General features: G+C 49.8%; 1 protein-coding gene across 7 annotated transcripts in view; it reads right to left on the bottom strand.

The window, feature by feature from the left end:
- The window catches only part of PTK2B (protein tyrosine kinase 2 beta), a 139431-nt gene that overhangs the window by 14976 nt on the left and 96948 nt on the right, over positions 1-27507 (bottom strand). For 6 of the 7 annotated variants that reach the window (XM_055578785.1, XM_055578789.1, XM_055578786.1 and 3 more), the window contains exons 3-23: positions 21606-21784; positions 21008-21095; positions 19344-19423; positions 16916-16978; positions 16347-16401; positions 15775-15915; positions 15293-15367; positions 14578-14679; positions 13800-13917; positions 13203-13242; positions 12501-12547; positions 11332-11382; positions 10720-10817; positions 9914-9998; positions 9196-9296; positions 8844-8959; positions 5742-5842; positions 5473-5562; positions 4419-4623; positions 1910-2018; positions 45-110 (exon numbers count right to left, since the gene is read on the bottom strand). In XM_055578785.1, the coding sequence (XP_055434760.1) occupies positions 45-110; positions 1910-2018; positions 4419-4623; positions 5473-5562; positions 5742-5842; positions 8844-8959; positions 9196-9296; positions 9914-9998; positions 10720-10817; positions 11332-11382; positions 12501-12547; positions 13203-13242; positions 13800-13917; positions 14578-14679; positions 15293-15367; positions 15775-15915; positions 16347-16401; positions 16916-16978; positions 19344-19423; positions 21008-21095; positions 21606-21784 (2010 nt within the window). The remainder of the gene's footprint in view (positions 1-44; positions 111-1909; positions 2019-4418; positions 4624-5472; positions 5563-5741; positions 5843-8843; positions 8960-9195; positions 9297-9913; positions 9999-10719; positions 10818-11331; positions 11383-12500; positions 12548-13202; positions 13243-13799; positions 13918-14577; positions 14680-15292; positions 15368-15774; positions 15916-16346; positions 16402-16915; positions 16979-19343; positions 19424-21007; positions 21096-21605; positions 21785-27507) is intronic. The other variant, XM_055578788.1, reaches the window with a different exon arrangement.

Below are 27507 nucleotides of genomic sequence, written 5' to 3'. Positions count from 1 at the left end.
GAGATGAGGCCTGCACTTCCCCAGCCCTCCAATTATGTGTTTACCTGGAATTGCAGCTTGGGTGCCAGAAGGTTGGTTTGTGGAGGGGGTCTGTACTTGGGTCGGCTGGGCTGCAGAGAGAATATGGAGATGAGTCAGTCCCTCATTCTGTCCTGTTGAGGGAGCACAGCTCACCAAGGGGAATACCAGGTAGGAGTCGGGTCAGGCTTGTTCAGGATGATGAAGACGAGGGACAGAGTAATCGTTAAAATCATTCATGTCCACTAACTGTGCATCTATTACTGCTGAGTGATATGAGGGTACTAAGAGGCCAGTTTTCTCTGCCCTTCTGGAGGTCACTGCTAACTGGAGGCATTACTAGTCTCTGTGTAGCCTCTCTGCATGTGCCAGGCATCCTGGAGTGTGAAGTCAACTATGGCTTAGGAAGCATTACTATGAACAAAGCTAGTGGAGGTGATGAAATTCCAGCTGAGTTATTTCAAATCCTAAAAGATGACGCTGTTAAAGTGCTGCATTCAATATGCCAGCAAATTTGGAAAACTCAGCAGTGTCCATAGGACTGGAAAAGATCAGTTTCTGTCCAAATCCCAAAGAAGGGCTGTGTCAAAGAATGTTCAAACTATCGCACAATTGCACTCATTTCACAAGCTAGCAAGGTAATGCTCAAAATCCTTCAAGCTAGGCTTCAACAGTATGTGAACCTTGGATGTGCAGAGTTTGCCAAATCAGTAATCGGGAGCTGCAGACATCCAGAAGTGAGTCATGGAGGCCCAGGCGTCCACAGCAGCTTCCTGGAGGTGATGAAACCTGAGCTGGGCCTGACTGCGGGAAGGTGCAGGGCACAGCAGATCAGGGGGACCTCGAAAAGAGGCCCAGCACCCACAGGGCTTTGTTATGAACTGAATGTTTGTTCCCCCACCCCACCCCACACACCCCATTCATATGTTGAAGTCTTAACCCCTAGGGTGATGGTGTTTGGAGGTGGGGCCTTTGTGAGGTAATTAGGATCAGATGAGGTAACAAGGGTAGGACTCCTATGATTCTTATTAGTAGTAGCATTAATGAACTTCCCAGGTGGTGGTAAAGAACCTGCCTCCCTATACAGGAGAATAAGAGATGTGGGTTCAATCCCTGGGTAGGGAAAATCCCCTAGAGGAGGCCATGGCAACCCACTCAGGTATTCTTGCCTGGAGAATCCTATGGACAGAGGATCCCTGCAGGCTACAGTCCATGGAGTGGCAAAGAGTCAGACATGACTAAGCGACTTAGCATGCAGTCATATTAATAACAATAACAGACACCAGAGCTCACTCTCCCCACCATGTGAGGACATGTGAGAAGGACACATCTGCCATCCAGGAAGAGAGTCCTCACCAGACACCTTGGTCTTGGATTTCCCAGCCTCCATGCTGTCTGTGTGTACGCTGCCCAGCCTGTAGTATATCGTATGGCAGCCCAAGCTGATTTCTACAGACGTGGTCCCGCCCATCTAATAGTGGGGCAGAAGGGCACTGGCTCCTGCGCCCAGAGATGCCATGGACATCAGAGGCTGGACTTCAGGGCTCCCCATCACGTACCTTCAAGGGAATCTAATTTGTCCCTAAAAACACCAAAAGGGAAAGTGCTACTGTCTCCCGAGGGAAATGTTTCCAGGGTGACTGCCTGCTCCAGAAGCCGCACAAGGTGCCTGCTCTCTGGCTGTCTCAGGTTCCATCTGCCGAGGTGACTGATGGGGGCTGCCTCAGGGCTGATGGATGGTTGGGTGGAAGGGCTGAGAAGACGCAGGGGCCCATCTGACCGCCACTGTAAGGGGAGCTGCACAGTCAGATCTGGGAGGGGTTGGACAGGGTCCCCGCTCTGCTGTGATTCATGGGGCCAATGGGGCCAATGAGTTCGGGGCTTGGCTCACCTTGGGTGGGGGTTCCTGGAAGGCTGTGGGCTCTAAGATTTTGGGAGGTCGGTAGCGAGCATTCCTCTCCTGCTCTAAGGCGATGTCCTTCTCCATCTGGTAAATGTCACTGCCAGGAAGTCAGGTCAGATAAGGAGACAGAAACAAGGTCAGATACACTCCTGGGGGCTCCCCTCTGTGTTCCACTGCAGCTGGGATCCTACTCCCAAGTCTTCTCTGACGTCCTTTGCAGACGGCACTGGGGAGGATCCCTAGGAGACAGGCCACAGTACCGTGGACCCTGCAGCTGTCCCAACCTATGCATTCCTGGTGTGTGCTAATGGGAAAGGGTACACATGTATTCCTGGTATGTGCTCATAGGAAAGGGCCATGGATTTCCTCCCAGGTTAGTTGAATGCATGCTTCTTGCCTTTTTTTTCTTTTACCCAACAGCGGTTCCCAACCTGGGAATCACACACCTCCAAGGACTCAAATAAAGGCAGAGGGTCCATGAATCCACAAGTGTACCAAGCATTGTCTACAGACAGGGATTATGTGTTGTTGAAATACATTTCTAGGCCCAAGATGGAGCCGCTCCTGCCCAGGGGGGTCACATCAGCAGGTCAAAATGCAGACAACTTTTACATCCTTCTAAATGCTATGCTTTATCAGAATCAAAGTACCATTCCAAACGCCAACCCAAATACCAATCCAAATGCCAATTCAGCTTTATGTGCTTAGTTGCTCAGTAGTGTCTGACTCTTTGCAACCCCATGGACTGCAGCCTGCCACACTCCTCTGTCCATGCAGACTCTCCAGGCAAGAATGCTGGAGTGGGTTACCATGTCCTCCTCCGGGGATCTTCCCAACCCAGGGACTGAACTCAGGTCTCCTGCATTACAGGCAGATTTTTTTTATCATCTCAGACACTAGGGAAGCCCATTCAGCTTTATACTTGTTTCCTATTCCCTATTCCCTATTCATTCTCTAATTATCTCTTCTTTGTTCCTTATTCTTTATCCTATAAAAGTGTCCTACCTTCCACTCCCATTTGCCACTGCTCTGGCCCTTGGAAATGGAGATGGCCACTTCACGCAGTGTTAAAGTTTGTCTGTATCACTTAAATTGCCTTGTTTAATCATTTTAAACAGTACTGTCCTGTGCTTAGTTGCTCAGTCATGTCCAACTCTTTGCGACCCCAAGGACTGTAGCCCCTGACTAGGCTCCTCTGTCCATGGGGATTCTCTAGGCAAGAATACTGGAGTGGGTTGCCATGCCCTCCTCCAGGGGATCTTCCCAATCCAGGGATCAAACCCAGGTCTCCTGCATTACAGGTGGATTCTTTATCATCTGAGCCACTGTTTAGAGAAGCCCTAAATAGTACTACAAAACATATAATATTTGGTACCATATTTTCAGATTTATATGCATTCTATTGTGTGCAATACAAAAAGTCGTGATACGGCTTGTTTATAGAGCCATACCTATAAACAAATGCACTATCATTCTGAGAAATGAATATTTCCGGCCATATCAGTAAACAAGGATGTCACTGTCATCAGCAATTGCCTCCACCACGGATAGTGAGCTGGTGAGCCCTGAGGGAACTCAGGAAGGAAAAAAAACCTGCCATCTAGGAGCCATCAAACTGCAGCCACTCCCTACAATGAGCCCTGAGGAAACTCAGGATGTGAAAACACAGGATACTGGCCCCAGAGAGCTGAGATGCATATCAAAGGAATGATTCCAGTGAGCCCAGACTCTTGCATCTTCCCATACATAGAAAAGCACTCAATTCTTTAACTTGGGTATCTGGTTTTCTTGAATTAACAATAATTGTTTGCTGTTCAGACAACCTGCCCTTTGTTGCAAAACTTCTGTATAAGCTGGCTCCCCCTTCACCTCTTCCAAGCAGTTTCTCAAAACTATTTGAAATGTTGTCTCCCAGGCTGCAGACCTCATTTTGCTCGCAACAAAACTTAACTCCTGGCTCTCACACTGTGTAAATTTTTTTCAAAGATTCCCATTGCCTGGACCTGGGATTCCCAGCCTCTCCTGTGATGCCTTCCCATGTGGCAGTTTCTGGGGATGATTTTCTAAAAGAATGCCCACAAGTTGCCTACAGTGTTTAAAGCTGTAGTATTTAATGTTAATTAAGCATTGGGTTCCTTAAAGTAGGAGCCAGCAAACTAGGCCCACAGGCCAAATATAGCCCCCTACCTATTTTTATGTGGCCCCAAATGGTAAAGAATCTGCCTGTAATGCTGGAGACCCTGGTTTGATCCCTGAGTCAGAAAGATCCACTGGAGAAGGGAATGGCTACCCACTCCAGTATTCTTGCCTGGGAAATCCCATGGAAAGAAGAGCCTGGTGGGCTACAGTTCATGGGGTCACAAAGAGTTGGACATGACTTAGTGACTGAGCACACACACACACAGCTATAAACCTCTATGTGCTGCTAAAGAGGAGACTTGCTCTCAGGGGGCCCTGGGCTTGCAGTCCTCCCCCTGACACCCGTCTCCTTGCTCACCTGAGGCTGCACACGAGCTCGGTGAAGCGGGGTCGTTCACTGGGGTCGTAGTCCCAGCAGCGGGTCATGAGGGTGTAGAGAATGGGCGGGCAGAGGTCAGGCTTGGGCAACCGGTCCCCCTTCTCCAGCACCCCAATGACATCCTTGTTCTCCAACCAGAAGAAGGGCTGCTTTCCGAAGCTCAGGATTTCCCACATGCACACAGCTGCAAGCGGGAGGAGAGGGCTCAGGCCCGTGCTGAGGGGACTCGAACCTGGAGAGGCAGCCCATCCTCCCGAGAGACAGCCGTGCGGTCAACACTCAGTGCCTGCTGGGGACCACCCTGTGTTCTCCTCTCTCCTCTATGGATAGCATCCCGGGGGGCCTGCCCACGTGGTAGTCTGCTAAAGGACCAGTCGCCTATGACTGTAAGGGAACTAAGCTCCCACACCCAGGCCCTTTCCACATGGAGCTGTTAGGGTTCTGGAGAAGGGGACCGTCAAAGGAACTTCACTGGGACCACCTGGAGGGAGTGATGGCTCCATCAGAAAGCTGGCATATGAAGCCTAGAGCCAATGCTTGCTGCCTGTGTGATCACTAGCAAGCCCCTGACTTGCTGAGCCTCAGTTTCTTTGTCTGGAAAATGGGAAGAAGAATGATGAGATTGTACTGGGCAGGCTGTGGAGACCTGAGACAGAGGATCTACATGGCTGTGTGCCTTTTAAGTGGCTGTCCATCACCTGGCTTTCGTCTCTCCTCACCCTGCACCTTCTTCTCAGAGAAGAGCTCAGCTCTGCCTTTGAGGCTCCCCTGCGGGGTGGCCTCACCTCTGTCCTGGGGCTGTTTGGGGGAGCTCATGCTCATATCAAGAGCCTTTTCCATGAAGATGAATGCAGGCTGGCTCTTAGCTCGTGTCACCCCCAATCCACCACTGACTCCCCAGCTCTGGGACTCCTCAGTGGTGGCAGCAAAACAGAACCTGAGGGTCTAGACCTCTGCTTCTTGTGCCCCCTGTTATCCTGGTCACAGAGGGGTAATCAAACCCTCATCCACACCCTGTGGAGAGTCTGCTCACCAAACATCCAGACATCACTGGCGGTCGTGAAGCGGCGGAAGTTGATGGACTCGGGGGACATCCATTTGATTGGTAGACGGGTCACAGAGGCTGTGGGCGGACCAAGGATTTATGGGAGCTCTTAGAGAAGAATGATCCAGACTTATCCAGAAAGGCAGCTTACTCTCCAGAGACTGTTGGCCTAGACTTGCCTTATAGTCACCTTCTGGGGGGATTTTGGCTTCAGGGATGCCCTTCGGGGACAATGATGTAACACACCCCCACCTCACCTTTGTAATACTCCTCATCCTCAATGTATCGGGAAAGGCCAAAGTCCCCCAGCTTCACACATTCAGGGGAGGCTACCAGGATGTTCCGGACAGCAATGTCCCTGGAAGGAGGCAAAGACCAGGGTGAGGTGGTTCATAACACTTCAGAGGGACAGACAGATGGACAGATGGACAGAGAGGCAGAGGAGAAGACAGCCTCAGGGCCCCAGCCTCTGAAGGGGAATCAAGCAGCTTCTGTGGGTCAGCCCTTCCTGGTCCCACAACTTGTCTTGCTGGAACTTGGCTCAGGCAGGAGCCTTGGCTGGTCTTCCCTGCTGCTCACACGCTCTGGTTGCCTCCCTGCATCTCGCTGCTGAGCCCTGTCTCCCATCATTCCTTCTCACGCATCTCCACCTCCAAGTCTGTCTTGTGTTCCCCGTATTTGCCCCAGTCACTACATGTATTGTCCCCTCTGCTGGGGATGCTGGGAGGAAGCCCGACCACTTTCCTGATCACAATTAACCTCTCCTTGTTCTGTGACCCCACAGCTGCTCACAGCTCACTTTCAGGGGGCACTGGGAGAGCCAGGACCCCCTAAAGGCTACATGCCCCTGAGCCGTGGCACAGAGTCCCTGGAAACCCCTGGTACGGAGGAGAGCGGGGCAGAGAGCTGAAGGAACACACCTGGCAGCTGGCAGGTGAGAGGCGCAGCCCAGAGCTAAGCTCTCACTCCCCCCACCCCCAAATTCCATCCCCTACTCTGGGAGCCCTTACCGACTCAGTCATCTTGAATCCCCGCATCACTTCTAACCCCAAACTGGCTCATCTCCTGTTTCTCCCAGGCAGGTCCTGCACCCTACTGTTTGTCTTTGTTATTGAAAAGATGACTTCAAAGCCCGACAATGTCACAAAGGATGCAAATCTAATATACCACTTTGCCCCAGGACTGTTCACCCTAGAAGATGCTAGAAGATGAGCTTTACAAGGAAAGGGGTTTCTGTTTGTTTTGATTGTGACTTAATCGCAGAGCTTAGGACACTGCCTGGAGGTCCACAGGAAGAGTTCCACCATATTTGCTGCACAAGTGAGTGAACGAATGGGTGGATGAATATGCACATCCCCCAACATCGCTGTGCATAGTGTCACCCATCTGGCCCCATATCTGAGGAGGATGGCGTTGGACTGAAGAATTCACCTGCTCACCCCAGGGCTTTGAGTTGGATCATAGAAAAAGCAAGAGTTCCAGAAAAACATCTACTTCTTTATTGATTACACCAAAGCCTTTGACTGTGTGGATCACAACAAACTGTGGAAAATTCTGGAAGAGATGGGAATTCCAGACCACCTGACCTGCCTCCTGAGAAATCTGTATACAGGTCAAGAAGCAACAGTTAGAACCTGACATGGAACAGCGGACTGGTTCCAAATTGGGAAAGGAGTACGTCAAGGCTGTATAGTTTCACCTGCTTATTTAAATTATATGCAGAAGTACATTATGCAAAATGCTGGGCTGGATGAAGCACAAGCTGGAATCAAGATTGCAGAGAGAAATATCAATAACCTCAGATATGCAGATGACATCACCCTTATGGCACAAAGCAAAGAGGAACTAAAGAGCCTCTTGATGAAAGTGAAAGATTAGAGTGAAAAAGTTGGCTTAAAACTCAACATTCAGAAAACTAAGATCATGGCATCCAGTCCCATCACTTCATGGCAAATAGATGGGGAAACAATGAAAACAGTGAGAGACTTTGTTTTCTTGGGCTACAAAATGACTGCAGGTGGTGACTGCAGCTGTAAAATTAAAAGACGCTTGCTCCTTGGAAGAAAAGCTATGACCAACCCAGACAGAATATTAAAAAGCAGAGACATTACTTTGCCAACAAAGGTCTGTCTAGTCAAAGCTATGGTTTTTCCAGTAGTCATGTATGGGTGTGAGAGCTGGACCATAAAGAGAGTTGAGTGCCAAAGAATTGATGCTTTTGAACTGTGGTGCTGGAGAAGACTCTTGAGAGTCCCTTGGACTGCAAGGAGATCAAATCAGTCAACCCTAAAGGAATTCAGTCCTGAACATTAATTGGAAGGACTGATGCCGAAAGTGAAACTCTGATACTTTGGCCACCTGATGTGAAGAACTGACTCAGTGGAAAAACCCCTGATGCTGTGAAAGATGGAAAGCAGGAGAATAGGATGGCAGAGGATGAGATGGTTGGATGGCATCACCGACTCAATGGACATGAATTTGAGCAAGCTCCAGGTGATGGTGATGGACTGGGAAGCCTGGTGTGGGGCAGCCCATGAAGTCGCAAAGAGTTGGACACAACTGAGCAACTGAACGGAACTCTGTCTCCTCCAGAGGATCATATCCCCCGTGATGGGGACCTCCCTTCAGGGAAGGGGACAAAGCCGGGTGGAGAAGGGACCAGCGCCACAGTCAGAGGACTGGACTTGGCAGCTTGGAGGTGTCAGAGACCAGGGCAGCGCCACTCACTTGGGCTGCAAGGCCTGGGACCCCAGGACGGGCTAGTGCTGCCAGAACCCAGGCTCTCCTGCTGCTGCTGCTGCTGCTGCTAAGTTGCTTCAGTCGTGTCCAGCTCTTGCAACCCCAGAGACGGCAGCCCACCAGGCTCCCCCGTCCCTGGGATTCTCCAGGCAAGAACGCTGGAGTGGGTTGCCATTTCCTTCTCCAATGCATGAAAGTGAAAAAATAAAGTGAAGTCGCTCAGTCGTGTCCGACTCCTAGCCACCCCATGGACTGCAGCCCACCAGGCTCCTCCATCCATGGGATTTTCCAGGCAAGAGTACTGGAGTGGGGTGCCATTGCCTTCTCCTGCTAGGCTGGGTGCCACCAAATGGAAATGCCAGAGAATAAGTGAGCAGCAAGCAGGGAAGTGATTTCCTGCACCCACAGGGATGCGGGCTACTGAGTTACAGGCAGACACCCCCGATTTCAGATTTCCTCTTCCTAGCAATCCTGGGAGGGACCGCTGGCTGTTGTACTTTTAGAGGGGGACACGGGTCCCAAGAAGGTGCTCAAGCTGTCACCTAAGCGGGACCAAAGCCAGGCCTTCAACCCTGGTCTGTACCTGACCCCTCCTTCTCCAGGCCCCTCCCCAGCCCCACCTGTGGACACAGTTGATGCTCTCCAGGTAGGCCATGGCCTTGCAGATCTGCAGCGAGTACAGGACAAGAGTGAGCACCTTCAGGCTGTTCTTGTTTCGCTCCAGGTAGTGGCCCAGCTGTAGGAAAGGGAAGATGCCCTGAGGATTCTGCCCGACCTGGGTGTGGAGCTGGGGGATGGGGGAGGGGACACCCAGGTTGGCAGAAGAATCTGGCAACTTCCTCTCCAAACAGCCCTGCCGGGAGTGAAGGGCCCCTGGCTCCGAATGCATCCTCCCTGGCCACCCCCTCCCTAGGTGTTGCTCCACTGCAGTCCACCTGTCATCACAGGGGTCCTCCTTGGCCTCCAGCTCACCTCCCCGTAGGGGTACAGTTCCATGATGATCCAGGTGGGCTCCTCTTCGATGATGCCGATCAGCTTCACAATATGCGGGTGGTCCAGGTTCCTCATGATCACTGCAAGTGGGGGTGAGAGGGTTAGGGTTAGGGGTTAGGTTTAGGGTTAGGGCGGGGTTAGGGGTTAGGTGTTATGGTTAGTGGTTAGGTGTTAGGGTTAGGGATTAGTGTTAGGAGCTAGGGATTAGGAGTTAGGGTTAGGGTTTAGGGATTAGGGATTAGGGTTGGGGTAGGTATTACTGTTCGGGCTTAGGAGTTAGGTTTAGGGTTGGGGTTGGGGTTAGGTTTAGGGGTTAGGGTTAGCGTTTAGGGTTATGGTTAGGGATTAGGGTTAGGGTTTGGGCTAGTGTTTAGGTTTAGGTTCAGGGTAGGGTTAGCTGTTAGGGTTATGGTTAGATGTTAGGATTAGGGTGAGCGGTTTGGTTTAGGTGCTAGGGACTAGGGACTAGGGGATAGGGATAGGTGCTCCTGCGCTTCCAAGGCCCAAAGCAAGAATCAAGGTCTGCCTGCTGGACCAAGAGCCAGTGGTGCAGCCTTTTCCCTTTATGGATGTCAGCTCTGTCCACTGCCTCCCCGACCTCCACCGCAGATGCTATGACCCCTTTCTGCTTCCTGGTCTGCATAGTCTCCCGGCTTTTTTCCAGCCCCTGTGCTGGTGTCTCCCCAGGGACACCTACCTGCCTCACTCAGGAACTTCTCCTTGTTATCCAGAGTGCAGTTTTTCTTGCAGGTCTTCACAGCCACGTTGATCACCTCCCCTTTCTGAAATAAGAGTGTGTCCAGGGACCCTCAGTTCTGCCCAGAGCTCCCCACCCTGGCGTCCCCAGGAGACAGGTGACGTCTGGGTCTCTGCAAAGCCTTTACTTCCTATCTTTTCCCCTCCTCTCCTTCACACCCACTTCCTCCTGATCAGGGTACATTTGGACTGGAGGAACGCTGAACATCAGATCCCTTGAGCCCCTGACTGTCCAGGTGAGGACACGGAGGCTGGGGGTCCATGTGACCTGCCCAAAGTTAGCGGGTGTGTGCAGGTCACATGCAAGGCCATCATCAGACATGGCGTCCAGGCCTTGTTCTCTTTATTGTTGGTTTTTACAATTTTGCTTTTTCCCCAGGCCTGGTTGAAGCACGAACACAAAGGCAAACTTGTCCAGCCCCCATTGGCGACCTTGGAGCCCACCTTGCCTTTCTCACAACTGCTTCACATGGAGCTTCCCCTTTCATGTTCTCCCATAAGACTCAGTCCCTGCTACTGGGCCCCATCCCATGCCCCATAGATGTTGCCTCTCTTCCGATCCCTGCAATTGCAGCCTTTCTGGGAAATGACTCTTGTTTTCATCACTCCCTGCGTATTTCATAAACACTGCAAAGGCCAAATGCGTGAAGTACCACACACCACAGCACACCCCCTCCCCCAACACTAGAGTATTTGAGCTCCTTTCTCTTTCTACCGAAGAGCAGAACTTGGATATCATGAACTCACGTGATTTGTGTAGACACCTTCATAGACCTCCCCAAAAAAGCCTTCACCGAGAATACGATTCAGGACCACATCTTCCCGGGCGATGCCATACTGTGGGCCTGCACAGGGGATAAAACAGACAGTCCTGGGGCACAGAAACTGGTTGGTACCCCCTGGGAATCCAAGAATTGACGTCCCCGGGGATTCTGAATGCCCATATCCCTGGGGTTCTGAGTATCCAGAGGCTCTAACACCAGGCTCCGACCCCTCCTGCCCAGGTGTGACCAGACCTCCCCCACCAACACCTCAGTCAGGAACCAGGGGCTAGACTGGGAAAGGGGGTCTAGAAGGTTCCATTGTCTCAGACTTGGGAAAGCTGAGTCCCATGTCCATGCTCTTAGCACACCCCTCCACCACAGACACACCAAAGGTCAATGGTGACGGGATAAAAACAATGATCTCTGCTTTCAAATCACAGGTGCCTCACTCAGCTGTGTCCCTGGCTGAGACACACGTGGAAGACGACATAGGAAGGAAAGAAAGTCCCCCTGTGATGTCATATGTGTCCCCAGATGTCACTTCCCATGGCCCTGGCGGTGGTTGACATGGGGTGGGGGGCGGTCAGGGATCTACCTCCTGGTCTTTGCAGGGTCTCGTCAGGGATCTCAGCATAGATGTCTGATTCTGAAATGACAGGAGGACACCCCATGGACAAGATGCCTTGAGGGGGGCATCACCAGGAACCAGGTGTGAGCCCCCCTCCTGCCCTGCCCACCACAGGTCAGTGGAACTAAGCTGACTGGGAGGGGCTTGGGGAGGAGCCAGGGGAGAACGGGTTTCCCCCAGGTATCTGGGTGGCCACAGGGCCCAGGGTCCTCAGCCTGAGTCCCTCCTTGCTGCTGCCTGGCTATTTAGGGCAAGTTGGTTCATCTCCTTTAATCTGCTTCCCTTTCTGTGAAATGACTATTTCTAGGGAAGGTAAATATTAAAGAAAACAATACCAATTATGTATTTAACACTGTCGTGAACTGAATGCTTGCGTCCCCTCAAATGCATATGTTGAAACCCTAACCCCAGGAGCGGTGGTGTTTGAAGGGGTCTTTGGGAGGTGATTAGGGTTAGATGAAGTCATGAGGGTGGGGCCCCCATTGTGGGATGAGTGTCCTTAGAAGAAGAGGAAGAGAGACTAGAGCTCTCCATCTGTCCACCACACGAGGACACGGAGAAGGTGGCTGTCTGCAAGCCGGGAAGAGAGACCTCACCAGGATCCCACCACACTGGCACCTTGGTCTTGGACTTCCACCTCCAGAGCTGTCAGAAATCAATGTCTGTTGTTTAAGCTCCCCAGTCTGTGGCTTTTTTATGAAGCCTGAGCTGACCAAGACAAACATGGTGCCCCATACTAGCTGCCTAATACATGTTCATGCTCATGCTCAGTTGCTAAGTCATGTCCAACTCTTTTCAACCCCATGGACTGTGGCCTGCCAGGCTCCTCTGCCCATGGGATTCTCCAGGCAAGAGTATTGGAGTGGATTGCAATTTCTTTCTCCAGCGATCTTCCCGACCCAGGGATCGAACCTATGTCTCTTGTGTCTCTTGCATTGGCAGGTCAGTTCTTTACCATCCAGACACAAGGAAAGCCCCGCCCAATACATGTTAGCTATTTATGTTTAGCCGTCATTGAGCAGTCATAGGGGAAGTTCATTTGTCTGTAACTTTGAGAGAATCCTTCAAATTGCCACAAGAGCAGGCAGAAGGGAGGCTTTGGGCGCAGGCAGAGGACAGCAGGTGGGCAGGCTTACCTATGCTGCAGCTTTCTGAAAGGTGGGGCCGCCGAGCCTCCAGGTTTCTACAGGAGGAGAGGACAGGGCAGGAGCTCAGTGAGCTCAGAGCCTGGAAGTGCCCACCCAGGGCGGCCTCATTCCCCCTCTCTCCCTCCCACCCTGCCTGGAGAAGCAGCGTGTTCTGATGGCACTAAGCTGAGAGCATGGCCCAGGCCACCAGGAGACAGGAGGGAGCTTTGCTTGCTAAGTCGTTTCAGTTGCGTCCGACTCTGCGACCCTATGGACTGTAGCCAGCCAGGCTCCTCGGTCCATGGGATTCCCCAGGCAAGAGTACTGGAGTGGGTTGCCATGCCCTTCTCCAGGGGATCTTCCCAACTCAGGGATTGAACCCATGTCTCTTACACTGGCAGGCAAGTGCTTTACCACTAGCGCCAACGGAGAGGACAGCAGCAATTCCCCACCCCGCCCTCCTCGGCCCAAGATGGTGCCAGGTGGCTTTAGGACACAGGAATAACCCTGCACGAATTCACTGGGAGAAATTTACTGGTGAAAAATAACCACTTGTGAAATGCTGGAATTCCATCATTTTCTCCTGGGGGCCAGAAACTGGAAACCGTGGCGGGGGAGGCCCCCTCCCTGTTCGGTCTGCCTTCTTAAGGAAAACAAGGGCTGAGGGCGGGGCCCGTTCTCCCCCTCGGCCTCGCGGTTGGTTGTACTCACAGCGTGGGGATCTGGGGCAGACTGTTCCGCTTCTCACCATCTGGGGAGAGGAGAGGAAGAAGGGGAGCTGGAACCAGGGACACAGGTCCCGGATGGATGACGAACCTCACTGCTTCTACCAGCCGACACACAGGAGACCCCTCCCGCCACTCTATGGCCCCTGAGAGTCAGAGTGGAAGCTGGATAGGCTGTTGCCCTGAACTGGAATCCTTTTAGCAGAAGAAACTCTCAGACTTCCTCTGCCACTGTCACACATCCCAGCCTGACCCTTGCTTTCTGATTCTATCCCCAAACAGGACGGACCAGCCATGTTCTGGGAATAGCTTTGATCTTCCCAGGGCGACAAACATCTCTCCATCAAGTTGACCCCCGCACCCCGTGCCAGCCTTGGTCAGCGGGGCCAGGGCTGTAGCCAAGCATCTGGGATGGGATCACAGGAAGTGTCCCCCAGGGCTGGGTGAGCCCCTCCCCACTTCCAAAGGCTCTTCATTCACATATCCGTCAATGGTTTAGCTTCTCCTGCTCCTCCCCGGAGGCTTGGCTCGGGTATGCCACCCACTGCCTGTTGGGCCAGGTTACCTTCAAGTGGAAACACACCTTTTTTGGTTTGAATGATGAGAGAGCCCTTGTGCTCTCCTTGGAGCCGGCAGTAACCATCTACGAGGTCAGCCATGTTCTCGGCCTCTGCCAGAGAGGAGGTTTTGATGGACAAAGACTGCAGGGAAGAGACCAGCCAAGGATGAGACCCCAGAGCCTTGGCTAGAGTCAACCCTACGGGACTGCAGGACTTCTAACCATGGCCTGCCTGGACTCCACCAGCTCCTCTTCTAGGGCTCGGCTTGCATTCCCTATTGCCACCAGGGGGCGCTCCTGTCACCCCGCCCAACTTACACCTTACACTCCAGGAAGGGAATGCGTTTTTCTAGTCACTCAGTGTACAGCACATGCCTTGCATGCTTGAGCAGAAATGGAGAAAAGGGAAGAGGGAGGGAGTGGGGCAGAGGACACGTGGATGAAAGGACAGGCAGACAACCTGTTTGTGGTCTGAGGTCTCTCCCATTCTCCCACCTACAAAAAGCCCTGGATCCCCAAGGTCTTGGTTCTGAGTCATTGTTACCTGCTCACAGTTAGACCTCTGATCTGTACCTTGATTCCTGGTCACTTTACTCCTGCCCTCCCCCAAACTTCCTACAACTTCTTTCTTGACATTTTTAACAACAGTTTTGCTTCCTAATGTACTTTTCCTTAGTTTGACATCATCCTGTTATCTGGTCTAAGAACTAGGTGCCCTTTACTTAACAAGATCTCAGCAGCCAGGGAAGCCCTGGCCAGGCTGGCCTGAGCAGGCATGCCCAATGTTCTCAGAGATGCTCACCTGGGGAGCGCCTTCGATGCCCAGCTGCAGTACCGCCTGGCCCTCCTCCAGAGGGAGGCATCTGATGGACTTGATCTGCTTGAACTCGGCCAAGCAGGTGGGCTGTGGGAAAGGAGGGGTTCCTTCAGACCATCCCATTCCTGGGATCGGGGCATGAGGATTGATCAGTATGGGGTGGGGGTGGGGAGCGAGGAAGAACCAGGCATTGGAGTCTCTCGGCAGGGATGAAGAGGGAATCAAAGACCATTCAGGTTAGAAGGATCACCTAGCCCAAGCCCCTTGCAGAAGAAAAAAATGAGCCTGGGAAGAGTCAAGGTTTGCCTACGGTCATATGCCAAGCTGGTGGTAGGGCCAGGGCTGGACCTGGTTATTCTGACTCCCAGGGACATGATAGCCCCTATGCCATTGAAAGAGCAACTACTATTGCCAGAAGAGCAACAGTAGTATCCTTCCCTCTTCCCCTCCCCCACCTTAACCACACCTGTCCCCACCCCTCTGTGCCAGGGACAGTCCCAGGGATCTAATGGCCCACGCTCCCCATACCGTTATCCCAAATAGCCTCCGCACGGCTACTGATACCAAAAGCCTCTCTGCTCTCAGCAATGGGGTGGAAGAACCGATGGGACAGGCCAGAATGGGAGGCAGCCAAAAGGGGAAGAACGCTCTGCCTGGAGCTGGGTGGGGCCTGCCCCCTCCCCACCCCATCTCTCTCTACCTTTGCATCTTGACTTGTCAGCTGGCGGATGCCTTTAGGGCCAATGACCAGGTCCACAGTAATGTTCCATCCTTGCTGGAATCAAAGGAGAGACAGGTTGTTGTCTCTTCTCTGTCCGCTCGTGTTTCAGAGGCTTGAAAACAGTTCACTAGCTAGACACAAGCCATGTCTCCTGGGCCCTCTAGCTCCTTCCATCCTAACCTCCCACCATACAGATCACCCCCCTCCCAACACTCTGCCAGCACTGTCCACCTCCTCCCAGAGTTGGAGCCAAGGTTTCAGCTCCCTTCGGCAAGCAAGTAGCTTAGCGTTAGTTGCATTTTCAGATACACTGGGGGAGGTCCTGGTGCCACAAAATCTACAAGCAGTAGGTTGGAGGGTTGTCTTGATCCCCATCCCCACCCTGAGTTGCCCTTGTGGCCTGCTATCCTGAGAGGCTTGAGATTTGGGTCAGGGGTAGAATGAAAAGAAGGTGGCGTTACAATGAGTTCACAGCGATAGGTCTCCTGGTCAATGTTGGCGAAGCCTGCGAGGGTGTTGAAGAACTTCATGACGCACTCCTCTTCCCGGAGCGAGGCGTACTGCTGGAACGTCTGCTGGATCATCTTCCGGAACTGCTTGGGCTGGGCGAGAGGGTCAGGGGTGAGCGGGGCCTGATTCCTTCCCTTAGGATCTCACCGCAGGCCTGCATGCTGCTGTAGGACCGTTCCTTAGGCCTCTGTAGACCGTGAGGGCAGTGGTGATCTCTTACACCATGGTGGTCTCAACGGAGCTCACCATGGCCCTGGGAGGGAGGTGGGGTGGTAGCATCCCCGGTGCTCAGGCCATAGAGCTAACTGGCCTTTGATGTGGAACTAGAGCAGGGTTTCTTGATTCCTGGACACAGATGGGCTCACAGGATGCATGGTCCCAGGTCCAGATGGCCTAAGGCAGCGCAGATACCCTGGCTTTCCTGAGGGTCCCCAGCTCCATCCCTTATAGATCTAATCCTTGGGCGACATAAGGGAGACACGAAGGGAGTCTTCCTGGGCTCTTCATCCACTGGTTTCCTCACCTTTAAGTTCTCCTGCATTTGCTTTGGGAAAAACAGGTCCAGGCCCACTTCTCTCCTGAAAGTAAGGGGGAAAAAGCAGCATTTGAATTCCCTTTGGTGGCTCAAATGGTAAAGAACTGCCTGCGTTGCGGGAGACCCAGGTTCGATCCCTGGGTCAGGAAGATCCTCTGGAGAAGGAAATGGCAACCCGCTCTTGCCTGGAGAATCCCAGGGATGGTGGAACCTGGTGGGCTGCCGTCTATGGGGTCGCACAGAGTCGGACACTACTGAAGCAACTTAGCAGCAGCAGCAGCAACCCACTCCAGTGTTCTTGCTTGGAGAATTCCATGGACAGAGGAGCCTGGTGGGCTACTGTTCATGGGGTTGCAAAGAATTGGACAAGACTGAGTGACTAATACTTTCTGTATGCCCAACTCAGGACTTCGGGCCAATCAGGGAAAGGTGAGCACACCAGGGAGATGGGTCTTGCCTGGCTCTGGTCTGGGGGTGGAGGTGTATAGGAGGTGAGCAAGAAGAGCAAAGCAGGAGCGGGGAAGGGAGGAGAGGCTGGGGCCAGTCCCGGGACTTACTCCAGGAGCTCGAAGTTGGACTTTTTGTCAAGTGCGTTGTGGGGCATGTCCTTGAAGAACCGCCTGCAGAGACAGAAGCCATGGGGAACAGGGCCATCAGAGCTGGGCCACCCAACGCCCACATGTTGGCCTAGAAGCACCCTCCCCTGCCGGATGTGGGAACCACTGGGAGGGAGAAAGGAAGGAGAGGCGAAAAATTCAGTATTTATTAAACTATGAATTTTAGAAAACCCACAAATTTCCTTCCTAGGAAAGACTCCAGTTGTACTCCAGGGTGTCCACCTCTGGCTTATGGAGTTTGTGGGCAGAGGAGGAGGATAGGGGTTCTACCAGTGGTCTCTGAAAATAAATGACCCAAGGCAGCCAACACTCGACTTATAGCTGAGGAACACCGACATCCACCTTTTAGGTTCTGTGTTCCCTTTGTGACTTCCTTTCCCCTCACTTGCTACCTCTGGAAATCTATGTGTATGCATGCAAATAATTATAAAATATACACAAAAAAATTTAGCATTTATGGGACAGAAGAAGAAAATAAATCCATAATCCTACCACCTTGGGTGACATCTATTAAATTTTTATACATATTCTTTAAGTATGATTTTCCCTTAAAATGTATGTCTTCATGGAGATTTTTATGTATTACTCATTTATAATAATTGTTTACATGGAGACCAAATAGCCAATACTATTTGTCTTATCTTCCCTTCCCTGTTTGGATCATTGTGTCTAGTAATTTCTTCAACTGTTGCAGACATTGTCCCACTCCTGATCATACATTAGTAACTCAGTGTTACTTTAACCCACGTGTACTTGTGCACATCTGGGAATAGTTTTATGCTGCTGATACCATAAGCAGAGAAGGGCAACTAACTTATGATTAATAAACAATAAGTTTACAAAATTTACAGTGTTTAGAAAAGAGTATGGTTAGGCCTTCATCTCACACTTTATTCTAAATATTTATTCTAGATAGATTAAAGGGAAAATTTTAATAATAAAATTATTTTAAAACTAGAAGAAAAGCTAGGGAAATATTCTCAAATCATGGAACTGAGAAGACTATCTAAAACATGAAATCATAGATGAGCTCTACATAAAAACTTGAAACATGTACTCTACGTCCTTAACAATTTTTAATAAATGGTATTTTTGAGCATATTGTCAATCAAGATAAGTAGTAATAATTATGGTCTCAATTTTAGAGGAAAAAAAAATGCATTGGAAAAAACCTGACTTGGAGCTACTCTGCTAATGGAGGTTATCTCTCGTTAATGATTTTAGTCACTTTTTCTCCTTCCTTACATGTTCCAAATACTCCACATTGTACAAGGCAGCATGGCCATCCGCAACGCCCCCTGGGTTGGGTGAGCTGCAAAATGTACTTCCAGGTAACTGACCATATTGGCATGTTGCATGTAGTTAAGTAACTCTACAAAATAAATGTCAGCACATGTCCACCAGCAAAGAGGTCTTTAGATCTTTCACAGTTACCCAATCATTCAAATTCATACTGTGCCCTCATGTGTGCCAGGAGAAGGCGGCACCAACCCTGAGTTCAAGGATTTGATGGATTTCAGACTAGTGCATGTGAACCACTCGGCATCTGACAGAGTGGTGCATACATACGGCCTTATGGCCAATCCATGCAGGGAGGGGTAGGTGGGGTGGACCTGGGGAATGGGAGACTTCGAGATGGAGAGACCCTTGAGTGGGCACTGAAGGAAGAGCCCAGGGCCACACTGCCTGCTCTCAAGGTGTGCTTCACAGGCATGCTCCGAGGTTTTCTAGGAATGTTGAGGGAAAGCAAACAACTCTGGGGACTTGCTTGGTGGCTCAGTGGTAAAGAATTAGTCTGCAGTGCAGGCGATGCAGGTTCAATCCCTGGGTTGGGAAGATCTGCTGGAGGAGGAAATGGCAACCCACTCCAGTATTCTTGCCTGGAGAATCCTACGGACAGTGGAGCCTGGTGGGCTACAGTTCGTGGGGTTGCAGAGTCAGAAATAGACTGAGTGTCTGAGCTGGATGATTTACTGACTCTGTACACATCTATTAGCACCTACTGGAGCGGGGAATACAGAAGTGAGCAACACAGATGGAATCCCAGCATTCGAGTATCTCCCAGAAGCTTGCCTAGTATTCAAAGGAACGTTTACTGGATCACCTGGATGGCAGGTAGAAGGAAGAAGCTGGAGCCTGGAGGCAAGAACAATGGCAGCGAAAGGCAGACAGGGGACACCGACCAGAGAGAGGGCTGGCGCCTCTCTTCCCAGGGCCAGACGGTGAGCACCTCTGGGCCTTACCGTCTGTCAGCCACCACTTCCGGCTCTCACATTCCTGCCTTGGAAGAGTGTCCAAGCTGGCCGAGAGCCCAGTGGAGGAGGGAAGGAGCAGGCAACCTCCCTGGAGTGGCCCGGAGGCCACCTACCTGAGCTCCAGACAGCCCAGCTGCAGGGCCATCCCCTCGCTGACCTTGCTGGCATAGCGCTGCATGTAGTCATTCCGGAGCTGGCAGGGAGAAAGGCCACAGTTCAGACTCCCGCCTCGCTCCCCATTTATTTCCCTGAGATGAGCAGAGGCCCCAGGAGGTGGAGGGGGCTTTGAACACCATCCTGCTGCCCTGAGTGGTCTCTCATCCCTCCCCCCACAAATGCACAACCGCGTAGCAGGAGAGGGAGGTGCCCTGGGTAGTGTCGATTGTCCCCCCACAGGCGTGATCGAGTTTTTGAAGCACTTTCATAGCCCGTTTTTTTAAGGGTCCACAAGGCAGGAAGTTCAGGTTCCCCTCTCCCACCCCTCACTTTGGAGATAAAGAAACTGGGAATGGGGGGAGGAGTTAGTCATTTATTCTGGCTTCCCGATGGCTCAGAGTAAAGAATCCTCCTGCAATGCAGGAGACACAGATGAGGGTTTGACCCCTGGGTTGGGAAGATCCCCTGGAGGAGGGCATGGCAACCCACTCCAGTATTCTAGCCTGCAGAGGCGAGAGGAGCCTGGTGGACTACAGTCCTTGGGTTTGCAGAGTCGGACGTGACTAAGCGACTGAGCACACATGCACGCAGTAATTTACCCAAAGCCTTGGTGGTAAGTAGTGATGGATGTCACCCAAGATACAAGAAAAGTCTGGCTTGGTCTCTAGAGGACCAGGAGGGAGATGTAGGCTGGGGCAAAGGCCAGACACAAAACAGCCATGGCGGCTCTCGTGCACAAAGTGCTTATTCCCCGCCATGTCTTGTGCTGGGCGCCTCAGGGGCTCTACAGCCAGGAGTGTGGTGAGCTCCAAACAGCTCGTGCAAGTCAGTTATTAAGTTTTCCAAAATTTTGTGAGCTGCTTGATATATTAGTCTTTTGAAATAGGCCAAGATGGGAGTATTTGATTTAATTTAGTTGCTAAGTTGTGTTTGACTCTTGTGACCCACAGATTGTAGCCCATCAGGTTCCTCTGTCCATGGGATTTCCCAAGTAAGAATACTGGAGTGGGTTGCTATGTCCTTTTACAGGGGATCTTCTGGACCCAGGTGTCCTGCATTGTAGGTGGATTCTTTACCGCCTGAGCTACCAGGGGTTATTTACACCATGGAAATTGGCAAGTACTACAAATCAGAGTTGGTTTACCAGTACACTGCTAGTACTATCGTTAGGTCTTCATGGCAGCCCAATAATGTACGTATTCTTCTTATCATCCCCTTTTTATAGAAGAGGAAACAACCTCATGCAGGTAAATTACGTCCTGAGGGGTTTCAGGTTGAGAAGTGGCAAAAGTGGGCTAGAAACCAGCTGTGTCAGACAGCCAAGCCTGTGTGTTATGACTGCTTCCCTTCTCTTTGGACTTGCTCTGCCTGCTTCCCCAGCCAGGTCTTCTGGGTAGTAAATAGCCCCTAGGAAAATCCAAGAGGGCCTGTGCCTATGGGGAGGGGTCCTTCAGCCCTCAGGTATGAAGGAAGCAGATTTGGATAGCTGACCAGGGACCAAGGAATGTCCCCAAGAGAAGTTTCCTGGAATGGGACCTTCAAAATGCAAGCCTTGTCTTTCCATCTCCCCAGGAGAGGATGGTCATAGGATCCAGGGGACTGGAAGATAAAATACTTTTACCTGCTGGTAAAAATAAAGCAGCGTGGTCTTGTCTTCTTTCAGGCTCTCCATGAAGTCCTCTGGCAGGTAGCGGACTTGAAGGTCATACCTGGGACAGGAAGTTCAAATTCTCTGGTTGACAGAGGGAAGCTGGTCCTACCAGGGGCTGCCCACGGAGCTCCTGGCTACCCATTCAGGACTTGCTCCTTCTTTCCTTCTTTTCCACGGCGGGGTGGAGGACCGCAGAGGACAGAGGGGTGGGTTGCCAACCACAGTGGTCAGTGCTGGTTCTGATTCTCCCTCTCCTCCCCGCGATGGTAGCTGTTCTCCTTAGGTTCACTCCCCAGCCCTTGGCCTGGCTCCCCCTCCTCCTTGCACTTCTGCTCCTCCTCCTCCATAGCTCCAAGAGCATCCAGTCCAGGGATGCACCTAGATATCCATCTTGGAATGCGGATGTGTGGTCAGCCCTTATTAGGTCTTCCCAAACACGTGCATTGGATGCTGCAGAAGGGCCAACCTAATACGCCACTCTGTAAGCGCTCTGAGGAAAGGCCTCCCAGGGTCTCCCCACTCCTAATTTCCCCCTCCTCCACCCCAGAACCTGCGGCTCCTCTCTTACCTCCACTCGGCTTCCACATGTAGACACTCATACTTGTCCTGCACCTCCCCCACTGTCATCAGTGGGTGCAGCCAGTGGATCTCGTCTGACTTCATGTGCTTCAGCCTCAGCCCATAGCAGTCAGCCAGCTGGATGTTGGGCCCGATCCGCCCGCTCAGCAGGATGGAGGCGATGACATCCTACAGAGGAGAAGAGAGGAGGCTTGACTCAGGGGTATGCCCTTCTGGGCTCCTACAGTCCTCACAGAGCCCCTGGAAGTGTGATTCTCTAGGGTGGGATTCTGACTTAAAGGTTTTATTCATTGCTAATTCACTAGCACTTAGTGTAAGGCTTGGTACACAGTAGGCTCTATGTGATGAATGAACGACTTTGCAAAATCAGACAGAAATGGAGGAACTGAGAGGAGAAGCAAAGGAGAAAATGCAGTGAGGCAAACAGCATGGATTCCATGCTAATGCATTTCATTCCAACCCAACCAATCCATAACTACCGAGCACTGACCATGTAAGAAGCACCCTCTGAATGGCTTCCAATTTAGCCAGCATTACTAAGTGTCTGCAGTAGGCATTTCTGGGAACTGTACATACATTATTTCACTGAATCTGTGCAACACAAGGGAGCAGGTATTACATCCCCATTTGGCTGATGGGGAAACTTATGGAGATCACAGGGGCTTCCTTGATAGCTCAGTTGGTAAAGAATCCATCTGCAATGCAGAAGACCCAGGTTCAATGCCTGGGCTGGGAAGATCTGCTGGAGAAGGGATGGGCTACCCAGTCCAGTATTCTTGGGCTTCCCTTGTGGCTCAGCTGGTAAAGAATCTGCCTGCAATGCAGGAGAGCTGGGTTCAAGAGCTAGGTTCGATCCCTGGGTTGGGAAGATCTCCCAGAGAAGGGAAAGGCTACCCACTCCAGTATTCTGAGTCCATGGGGTCACAAAGAGTTGGACACAACTGAGCGACTTTCACTTCACTTCATTTTAATGGAGATCACACAGCTCATGGCATTAAGGTGGAATATGGACTCTGAGCCCTGGACTCTGAGGACTAGTACTAGATCAAGCTGCTTCATGGAAAGGTGGGCAGGGTAAGATAGAAGGGCAGGACTCGCATTAGGGATTAAGTGGCACCATTTCTGCACAAGAAGCATGGCCACCAGAAACAGAGTACTGACAAAAAATTAGGTGCCCTCCTTATTCCTGCTTTCTTGATCAGAAGCCAGCCCACCCCACAGCCTGGTCTGGAGCCTGAGTTGGATTAAGAGGCCCATTGACAGCAACCTGGAAAACCACCATCTATAAAGTCCTGTCTAGTTCTGAAATCACATTGGTTCCACTTTAACTCAGGTTTCTCATGGAGTTCCACACATAATTGGTCAATCAAGCCCACTCCTGATGGAGTAAAAAGTACTCTAAAGGCAAATGAAAAAACTCACACGCACTAACCAATCTCTGTTGAGTATCTTTGCAGTACATGCCACCCAGTCTGAGACCTCTGTGAATATTGAAAACTTCTAATATATATGAAGAAGACAGAAGTCAGTAGATTAGTATAATAAATCTCCATGTATACCCCACCCATCTTCAACAGTTACTAACATTTCGTCATTTTTACTTCTTCTATAACACCACCATCTACTACTTAACTACCACTCAACTATCATCAATTTTTACAGTTCTTCTTTCACAGTGAAATATATATTAATTTAAAGACACAAAGTTTAGCTACACAGTTTGACACATGAACACAACTTGTGCAACCCACATATCAATTAAGATATTTCCAGATCTCCAGAAAGTTCCCTCATATCCCTTTTCAGTCAACTTTCATGGTACATTCCTACTTCTGGTTCTAGGCAACAATTTTTTCCTCCCACTTTTACTTAGCTTTGCCTGTTGTAGAACTTCATATAATTGGAATCATTTCGTATATATTATTCATCCTCCTGTTGCTAAATACCTGGGCTATTCTTCATTTTTGCTGTTGTAAATAAAATTACTATGAGCATTAATGTACAAGTCTTTTTGAGTATGTGTGTTGTCATTTCCTCTGGACAAATACCTAGGAGAGAAATGACTGGGTCAAAGGTAGATGAACTTTATAAGTGATTGCTACGATGATTCCATTATATATATATATTGTGATATATGAGATGTCCATTACACTACATCCTCTCCAACTTTTGGTGTTAGAAATGTTTTTAATATTAGACATTTTAGTAAATATGCATAGTATCCCATTGTGTTTTTAACTTGCATTTCCCTGAAGACTAACAATATTGAGCACTCTTCCATCTGCTTATAACAATTGCTATATCTTCCTTTGTGAGGTACTTGTTCAAATTCGTTGTCCATTGTATGTGTGTGTCTATTGATTGTTGGAGGTCCTTATACAATCTAGATAAAAGTACTTTGCATATGTTTTATGAATATTTTCTCTAGATCTGTCCTGTGAAAGAAAGTGAAAGTCGCTCAGTTGTATCTGACTCTGCGACCCCTTGAACTGTAGCTTGCCAGACTCTTCTGTCCGTGAAATTCTCTAGCTCAGAATACTAGAGTAGGTAGTCATTCCCTTCTCCAGGGGATCTTCCCAACCCAGGGATCAAACCCAGGACACCCACATTGCAGGTGGATTCTTTACCATCTGAGCCACCAGGGAAGCCCAAGAACACTGGAGTGGGTAGCTTATCCCGTCCCCAGGGGATCTTCCAGACCCAGGAATCGAACCAGGATCACCTGTATTGCAGGTGGATTCTTTATCAGCGGAGTTACCAGGGAAGCCCAGATTTGTACTGTGCCTATTATTTATTTCCTTAACAGCATCTTTCAATAAAGTCTCATTTACCAAAATATTCTTTTATGGCTGGTGCTTTTTGCATCTTAAGAAATCCTTGCCTGTCTCCAAATCATGAATATATTATCCTGTTTTCGTGTATAAACTTCATAGCTTTAGAACTTCCCTGGTGGTCCAGTGGCCAATGCAGGGGTCGTGGGTTCAATCCCTGGTCTGGGAAGATTCCATGTGCAGAGGGATAACTAAACCTGTGTGCCACAACTATTGGAGTCCTTGTTCCCTAGAGCCCACGCTCCACAATAAGAGAAGACTGCAGACTGCAACCGGAGAGGAACCCCTGCTCTCCAAAACTAGGAAAAGGCCGCACGCAGCAACAAAGACGTGGTGCAGCCAAAAATTAATTGATTTTTAAAAGGTTATAAAATAAAAACTTCATAGTTTTAGCTTTTACCTTTGTCTCTGTGATTGAGCTTGAGTTAACTTTTGTGTCTGGCATGAAGTAGGGGTCAAATAAAAAAATTTTTTTTAATCATAAAGATCTATGGTTATTCAGCATTGGCTGTTGATTTTCATTTCCTAATTGAATTGTTTTGCTGTCTTTGTCAAAATCAATTGGCCACATAGATTCTGGGCTGTCAGTTCTGTTCTATTGATTTCTGCCTGCACTGTGCCAATGCCACTCTGTCTGCATTACTGTAGCTTTAGATAAGATCTTTTAAATTTTTATTTATTTATTTTATTTAGTTTGGTGTGCTGGGTCTTCATTGCTGCACACTGGCTTTCTCTAGTTGCAGTGAGTAGAGGATACTCCCTAGGGGCAGTACGTGGGCTTCTCTTTGCAATGTCTTTTCCTTGTTTTGGAGTAGGAGCTCTAGGTACCTGGGCTTCAGTAGTCACAGTGTGCAGACTTAGTGGTGCCAAGGCATGTGAGATCTTAGTTCCCAGACCAGGGATTGAACCTGTGTCCCCTGCATTGGCAGGCAGACCAGAGAATGAGTGAACCGCCAAACCATCATTCTTAACCAGTGAACCTTCAGGGAGGTCCCTAGAGGAGATCTTGAAGTTAAACAGCATAAGCCTTCCGCCATTTCTTCCCCAAGATTATTGTGCTATTCTGGGTCTCTGCATCTCCATATACATTTTTGAATCAGTTTGTCACTTTCTATTTAAAATATCTGCTGAATTATGATTGAGATTATGTTACATCTATAGCTTAGCGAGGAAGAGCTGGCATCTTAACAGCACGGAGTCTTCCAATCCTCACACATGGCATATCTTTCCATTCGTTTTGCCTGTCTTTCACATTTGTCAGCAATGATTTGTAGTTTCCAGTGTATAGGTTTTACAGGTCTTTTGTTAAATTCATTCCTAATTTTAACAATTAGGACTGATGCTGAAACTCCAATACTTTGACCACGTGATGTGAAGAGCTGACTCATTGGAAAAGACCCTGATGCTGGGAAAGATTGAGGTCAGGAGGAAAACGGGGTGACAGAGGATGAGATGGTTGGGTGGAATCACTGACTCAATGAACATGAGTTTGAGCAAACTCTGGGAGATAGTGAAGGACAGGGAAGCCTGGCATGCTGCAGTCCATGGGTCACAAAGAGTCGGACATGACTTAGCAACTGAACAACAACATGGTTTGAGAGAAAAAGGTCTGTTTACTGAGAGATCCTAGGACCAATGACACCCTGATAGTCAGCTGGATACCAAACACCCAGTCTTACTTTCCAAATACCCTTCTGTACTAAACAGATCTAGGATTCCTTGGAGAAATGCTGATTCCCAGGCTGGGGCAAAGAAGGTCTGAGATGACCCTGGAATACCTTTTTGTGCTAGAAAAAAAGGAAGTGTTTAGAGAATGTTGGGGGACACATAACAAGGAACCAGTATCAGCTCAAGGGGCTGGATAAGCCAAGTCTGGGAGAACAGAAGCATCACAGTCTACCATGGTGGAGTGCATCCACAGAATAAAACAGAATCTAGGACAGATCAGTAAATAAATGGGGGAGAAGAGGATGTTTTTCTTCAGAGTAGAATACTAACTAGGAAATGTAGAAGAAAGGATGGAAATAGAAAATCACTGTCAACAAACTCAGTGTTGGTTAGTTCAGGCATGATTCATCAATGGAAGATAAGGCTGGAGGGCAGAGGCTACTGACATGGTCTGAGTGTATCTCCTTTCAGACACTAATCAAATACAAAGGAAAACCGGGCAGACACAAGTGACCAGGTCAACAAAGATAACTTCACCAGTGCTAGAACAAGGTAAAGAGGACATGCCTCCCACCTTGATACACGGAGATGGGCACAGGACGTCATGTCTGGGTCGTCTCTGCTCTGAGTTCACGATGAGTCTAGGCACAGACCTGGGTGAGTGGTCTCCTCAGAGACTGATAGATGGAATAAAGGGCTTAACTCTCTCAGACTAAGAAACTCTTTCAGATTGGAGGAGACCAGAGAGATATGACAATCAAATGCAATATGTGTTCCTGGACCAGACAGGAAAAATAGATATTTTAGGTACAGTTGGTGAAATTTGAATGGGTTCTATGGTTTGGGCTTCCCTGGTGGCTCAGTAGTAAAGAATTCACCTGCCAATGCTGGACACATGGGTTTGATCCCTGAGTCAGGAAGATCCCCTGCAAAAGGAAATAGCAACCCATTCTAGTATTCTTGCCTGGAGAATCCCATGGACAGAGGAGCCTGGTGGGTTACATTCCATGGGGCCACAAAGAGTAGGACATGGCTTAGCAACTGGACAACAAATGGTTTAGATGGTAGTGGTGATTGTAGCAATGGTGATTTCCCACTTTAGATGGTCACAATTCTGTAGAAGAGTGACCTTGTGTGGGAGAAATAAACACTGACGTCTTTTCAGTGATGGAGCAGTACTGCTGCAACTTGCTTTCAAATAACTCAGGAAGAGAATAATGATAGTGGGCATAGTGTATGCGTGTTTATGAAGAGATAGAGCCACTACATATGGAAAATGACACATTTAAACAATTGGGAAATCTGGGTGTAGGTGATATGGGACTTAGGCCACGTCTTTCAATTTTTTTATGTTTTAAATAATTTCAAAATGAAGACAGTCTCTGGTAAGGG

The sequence above is a fragment of the Bubalus kerabau genome, chromosome 4 (genome assembly GCF_029407905.1).
Source record: "Bubalus kerabau isolate K-KA32 ecotype Philippines breed swamp buffalo chromosome 4, PCC_UOA_SB_1v2, whole genome shotgun sequence".
NCBI lineage: Eukaryota > Metazoa > Chordata > Mammalia > Artiodactyla > Bovidae > Bubalus > Bubalus kerabau.
Note: the sequence above shows the minus strand (reverse complement) of the source record. Positions and strands in the feature narration are given on the sequence as shown.